The sequence below is a fragment of the Centruroides sculpturatus genome, unplaced genomic scaffold (assembly GCF_000671375.1).
Source record: "Centruroides sculpturatus isolate CEXI.00-Female unplaced genomic scaffold, Cexi_2.0 scaffold4599, whole genome shotgun sequence".
NCBI lineage: Eukaryota > Metazoa > Arthropoda > Arachnida > Scorpiones > Buthidae > Centruroides > Centruroides sculpturatus.
This window is the reverse complement of record NW_019388685.1, coordinates 1-6250: the sequence shown is the minus strand read 5'-3', so window position 1 is coordinate 6250 and position 6250 is coordinate 1. Positions and strand designations below refer to the sequence as shown.

General features: G+C 40.3%; 1 protein-coding gene across 1 annotated transcript; it reads left to right on the top strand.

Annotated features, from left to right (window-relative positions):
* Window positions 1–1735: 1735 nt before the first annotated feature.
* LOC111617040 (Na(+)/H(+) exchange regulatory cofactor NHE-RF1-like) lies at window positions 1736–6213 on the top strand. Its single transcript, XM_023358380.1, has 3 exons — window positions 1736–2233; window positions 5636–5776; window positions 5925–6213. Exons 1-3 carry the CDS (start codon window positions 1784–1786, stop codon window positions 6204–6206), a joined length of 873 nt encoding a protein of 290 aa, XP_023214148.1. The 5' UTR covers window positions 1736–1783; the 3' UTR covers window positions 6207–6213.
* The last annotated feature ends 37 nt before the right edge of the window (window positions 6214–6250 follow it).

The window sequence follows — 6250 nt, the reverse complement described above, 5'->3', positions numbered from 1 at the left end:
ATATATAAAATTTTTTCAATACATTCCGATGTTAATACGCGAATTGAGGGGGAAGAGATATTCTTCTTCAAATAAACCTTTCCATTACTTATCCACGTGTACAGTACAATATATTTCCCTGTTCTTTTTTAACATTCTGATTTTAAAGAAAAGATTCCTGTAATACAGTACACTATGTTCATTTATATATATTTTATATTCCTCATCTATAATACCACGTACATTTGTAGTTATTTTAAGCTTTTTCTGTTTAATAGTATTCATTATTTTCTGTTTTATAACTGGGTTAGACTATAACACACTTGACTATAATCGGTCGTGATCCATCTGCGATTGTTCTTTTATCATTATTATTAGTTTTAATTCTATATACATTTAAAATTGATGAAGCATCGACGTATGACAAGATTTTACATCAATTAAATTTTTACTTTCGAGTATCGGCATGCCAATAATCTTCATTCTAGGTTGTTGCTCTTGCCAGGATTTTAACTTTTATATGTCTATTTTCTTGTTTTAATTTTGAAATTGTATCACTCAGTGGGGTCAATTCAAACTCCGAATGAGACGGTTGGGATCATGACAGAGCTGATAGGAACCGTACCCGGGCGGGTGACGTTGGGGTGAGAGTTAAGTTATCTCGCGCTCTATCCGTATTCACGTTATATTTATATAAAAAAACATATTAATTTGACCACACTCACCCAATCCTTCGTCAAATTTACATTATTCTTAACAAAGGAATTTATGCAACCGGCTTGTACACACTTTAGACAAACTTTTGCACCAGTATCTTAATCATTTATTGATAAATAGTAATCAAATGTTATCGCTTACCTGAAATGAAATGTTTCTGACAATTCACTTTATCCGTATTGAAATTTCTCTGGTTGATTCTCAAGGGCAATGCAAATTGCCTTCGTGGTGAAAGCTCCGAAAGACAGTAATCGGCTGATCACGGTAGGCGAGTGACCCAGACGACTGCTCTACTCTGTCCATTGGAACAGAACACTCTAGAGTAGTTAACCGAATACTCCAATACTCTCCACCGCTTCATTTAAACAATTAATATCCGTATTCACAACCGAGAATCAAGAGTTATAATTAGAAGTTAATCGATAAACGTTCACGTATTAAAATTACTTTTCGTTTAAAACGCGGTATCGTGATATTCGTGTTTATAAATTACTCGTCACGTTTCCGAACGCTCTAGAATCGTGTTCGGAATCGCCGCTTTACCCGTTTAACCCGTTAGTTATTAAATCGAACGTTGCGTCACGTAATAAACGAGCCAAATTATTTTTTATTTACTAAAATAATTAATTCACCACAAATCTTCGATTTCTTCAAACAACGAGAAATCGACGTCATCTTTACACTTTCTCATTCAAAAAACTGGACAAGCGACATCGAACTGACGTAATATCGTACGACGATTACGCCAACTGCGGGAAATTAAATTCCGCAAAATATAAAACATAAATACTTTTTATTATTAATTTAAAACGATTAAATATAATAAATAATTATTGGTTAGCAACCTAATTAGGAACAGGAAACAGAAAAAAATTTTTAAAAAACAAAAAAAAATCGTAAACGCCTCCTAGTGGTAAAATTTTACGCTAGAAAATAATATATAGTTTTTAAATTAAAAAAATAATTCGAACGGCACTCACCAGATAGAGACACCGTCTGGGTCAGGCTCTCTACGTCAGCGTAGGGGACAAGTGACGAGGAGGTCGATCGCGCGTGAAGTCAGAGTGGTTCGAGGCGTCGTGCGGGAATGTCGTCTGTGGAACTGTCGGAAGACGCTCCGGCCCCGCGCCTTTGTCACCTGATCAAATGGGACGACTTCGACGGATACGGCTTCAATCTTCACGCCGAAAAGTCTAAAGCCGGACAGTACATAGGCAAGGTGGACGAGGGCAGCCCGGCCGAATACGCCGATTTGAGAGAAGGCGACTGCATCGTCGAGGTCAACGGGGTCAACATCGCCAACGAGAACCACAAACAAGTGGTGGAGCGGATCAAAGCGGTTCCTAACGAAACCAGACTCTTGGTTATCGACGAGGAGGGCAAGAAGTGGTACAAAGACAGGAAGCTGGTCGTCAAGGGCACGCAACACAACGTCATCTACAATAAGACCCCCGTGCCCAGACCTCGCCACAAAGACCTTAATGGCAACCGAGAAACCCTTAACGGTCACCTCGATCACGTGACACAGTCCGACTCGGTAAGTGACGTATTTTTTATTTTATTTTATTTTTTCACCTTTCCACTCCCATCGAATTACCTTCCTAACCCCCTTCCTTTTCTGTTCTGGTCCTTAAATAACACTTACTTGACACTTCGCTGTAATTAAAGTCCTTTCCTACCAGACTGCGCCTTTTAATTTCCATTAAGTTTTGTCAATAAGAGAAATGTAACTTCGTTTCGGCGCCCTCTCGCCGTTTTCAGTGGTTTTACCCCTAAAATACATATTTACTCCCCCGATAACTTTTTGCGCCTTTTAATTTCCATTAAGTTTTGTGAAGAAAAATGTATCTTCGATTAGGCGCCCTCTCGTTGTTTTCAGTGGTTTTTCCCCTAAAATAAATATTTTTTCCCCCCGATAACTGCGCAACAAGTTTTAATTGTAATTACGCTATCGACGTACGGTTTTAACTTTTGATTATATTAATCTTTATCATCCTCGCAATTTTTTTAATTATTTGGACGATCCCCTATCCATTATATTTTAACTCTCATACTTTTCCTAAAGTCCCGATTTCCTACTTTTAGAGGATGATTTTTAATTCGATCGTCGTCGGAATTTCGATTACGGAATTATCATCGTCATGGTGATTAAATTCTGTTTAAACTCCGATTATTCTCGACAAATTTCCTCCGAATTTCATCATCGTCGTATACGATTAACACGATTTCATTTACCTCCGGCTTTCGATTTAATAAAAAAAATAAGGGGATTTTAAACGCAATTAAGCATCTTTTTTACTACTAACACAATTTTTAAATGTAATTGCGATGACGATGTAATGAGAATTAAGGTTTCGTACCCATTCGATACCCCGTTTTTTCCTCTAAAATATCTGGAAATTTTAAGGTTTCGTCATCGTTTTAAATTATTGCCGCGTCGTTACGCAAGATTATTTCTCGGAATAATACACCTTATTATTATTATGTTACGCGTAACGAAGAGAGAGAGAGGGAGGGAAAAAACACTATTAAATCTAGTAGTGGATCATGACGTAGATGTCCTTTTCAGAGGTTCAGAGACTGGTCCAACTACTGTAGTAGTAAGAAAAACCTCTGAAAATACTTCGAGGTTACGACGCTCCGTATCAATTAATTAATAATACTTTCACGTTACGTCCAGCTTTGGATGATAAACAAGATTGTTACGGGGCCATATTTTTTTTTTTCGGAGTTGGAGGTTTGTCTCCCCCCGTTGTTACCCCCGCGAAGTTGTTTAGTTGGCGTGCGCTTTCTCCCAACGTGACCTCTTCGCGGCGACCGTGACTCGGTCACGTGTTCGCTTCTGGGAACTCGAGCTCCCCCCGGCTAGTGGAATATCAAACGCGACTTACCTCTAACCCCGGTGTAACACCATTACACTTTGGACTACAAATCGGGGATTACACGTTTGTCCTTCTCGAATGTCGGGTTGAAAGGTTAAAGTGGATGTTTCTTCTTAACCTGGTTGTTTCCAGCGGAGGTAGAGTTTCCTTTGTTTGGTGTTTTTCCCCCCGTCAGGGGATTCTAGAAGTGGTGCAAGGTCACTTAGCTTCCGACGACGCGCGACGCGACGCCATGCGTGAAAGGCGACGTTTGCCGGTTCGATTTATGCGAATTATTCCTTAATTCCGGGAAACGTTCGATCGCGTAACGGGGGTGCGTTCGGGGCAAGACGGAGGTGTCGAGGTAGCGAAGGCGTTCGTTCCTTAAAGGCGACCAGGCGCGACGCGTCTCCTTTTTTAGAAATTATGTAGGAAGATGATGCGTTGATGAATGTACTGTACTCGCGCGGGTGTTAATTTTATGTTCCCCCTTCCGTAACTGAGTAACAAGAATATTCCGGATCGTTACTCTTGCTAGTTTCGTGGATTCCCTTTAATAGATTCAGAATAGGAGCGAATATAATGAGGTGTTACGGAATAACTTTTGTATATGTTACTCTAATCTTGCGTCAGAAGATAGAGAAAACGTAATACCACAATGCATATGTTACATTCCGATGTTACGTTACATCGCGTTATTCTTTCCTCTATCACAAGAACACGAAATAACACCCATACGTAACTGTTGCTCGTAATAATACATTGGAGTAACGTGTAACCTTAAGCAGACGGCCACTTCGTTATTTGTAGTAGAGTGATAAAGAACATAAGTAACGCTGTTACTCCGGTTACGAACTGGATAAGGAGTAAGGCACGCAGTTGAATTGTGCTGATGCTAATTCGTAAGTTAAGGAAATCTTAAGTAACACAGAGTGCATCATCGTCACGTTACGGATATAGATTTGCAGTTTCTCTGGGCCGTAAATTGTTACGTAAGCTTTATTATCGCGTTAAAGTGGCGCAACGACATCTCGTTTAGACGTAGCGAGGTAACGCGCTTCGAACGAAAGATGCGGGAGAAGTATGCAATGTTTTTTGTAGTGTTCGCGTCACTGAACACGCGACCCAGTCCCGGAAACCCGTCATTTTTTTTCCTCTTTTAATTTTAAATTTTAAATACATTTTTCCGCTCCTCCCGTAGGAAACTCGACTCGAAAATATTCGACTTATGCTGAGGTTATCGACCCAAACGCGATCTTGAAAACGTAACGCGCGCGCGGGTGACGAAACTGGTCGACCATCCCCGACTCTGGAAAATACCTAAACCCCCCGATATCGAGGCCGCGGTTACGTAATAACACGTTATTTTCGACGATGTGGGACGTCACCGCGGATTACACTCGATAAGAATAAACGATCGTGTTACGTCGGGCCGCAGCGTAACTTGCGGGAAATTAGGGAAACGCGCGCGCGGAACCTTACGTTTCTCCCTTTTTAAAATGGCGGATTTTTCGTGACACGATAAAATAAATTTAACAAAAAGCGTCAGATGGGCGAAACAGAACAATAGTAACAATTAAAGCCAATTACTGTTAAACCATCACGTGACAGTGACGAAATTCCGTTGAACCCTCTTCGAACGGCGCGAGAGTGAATGGAATTTCATAAACTCAAACTATAAAACTTTAAAACGCGTTTCTCGGAATAAATCTGCCCTAGGGGTTATAATGGCGCTTTGTTCGGTTCGAGTTCAAGGACGAGCTAAGAAAACGAAAAAAAAAAAAAACAACCCTGGAATCATCGCGCGCTACTTTACGTAATCAAAATTTGCACGAGATTTAAAAAAAAATCGTCGTTCGATTAACCGTGCTGGTCGGATAACTCGACCATTGTAAACAAAATGGCTGCCGTTAAGTCGATCGTGTGAAGCGAGTAGCACCTTTGTTTACGATTCGGTTCGATTATCCGGCCGTGGGCGCTGCGATTTAGCGTTGGAGTACGGAAGCTCTCTCTAATTTCCGTGTTTCTCGAGTGTGGGATGTTCGAAATTACCTAAAAGATCGCCATTTTATTTACAGTCAAATAAAGAAAACGAAGAACATAATCACAAGGTTGAAGAAAAACGCATCGAACCTCCACCTAAAGAATTAGAAGACGAAGTTAATCGGACGGAAAGTTCCGAAAATTCAGAAAAAGTCGAGGATAGGAGTAAGGAAGAGGTAATTATGTAAAATTATTTTACACCTTAATTACAATTAACAACGCTTAAACGAAATTAAAACCATTAGTTTAGTTTCTAAACTAGCTTAACACCCGAAAAATCGAGTTTCTTTTTTTGTTTTTACAACCAAAATTTCCCATTCAAAGGTGGAAAGTTCACGAAGTTCGACGCCGCAGAGTCTTTCCAAGAGCGAGAATTTGGCATCGGGAGGAAGCACGGGTTCGGTTCCCGATTCGCCGCAGTCGTTCAAGGGTTCGAACCACCAACTGAACGGATCCAAGGTGACGAACAGCAACGGCGCGGTCGACTTGAATCTGAACATGAGCGCCTCGGAGATGCGCCAATTGCTGGCATCCAGAAAGAAGCACGATCCAAAAAAGATCCAAATGGACTTGAGGAAGAAGTACGACATCATCCAACAAATGTGAAAAAAAATTTAATATTCAAAGAACAGTTATTATTATAATTATTA

Coding starts and splice junctions, on each gene's coding strand:
- LOC111617040 (XM_023358380.1), top strand. CDS start 1,784: ATGTCGTCTGTGGAACTGTCGGAAGACGCTCCGGCCCCGCGCCTTTGT. Junction 2,234..5,635: donor ACGTGACACAGTCCGACTCG/GTAAGTGACGTA, acceptor TTTTATTTACAG/TCAAATAAAGAAAACGAAGA. Junction 5,777..5,924: donor AGGATAGGAGTAAGGAAGAG/GTAATTATGTAA, acceptor TCCCATTCAAAG/GTGGAAAGTTCACGAAGTTC.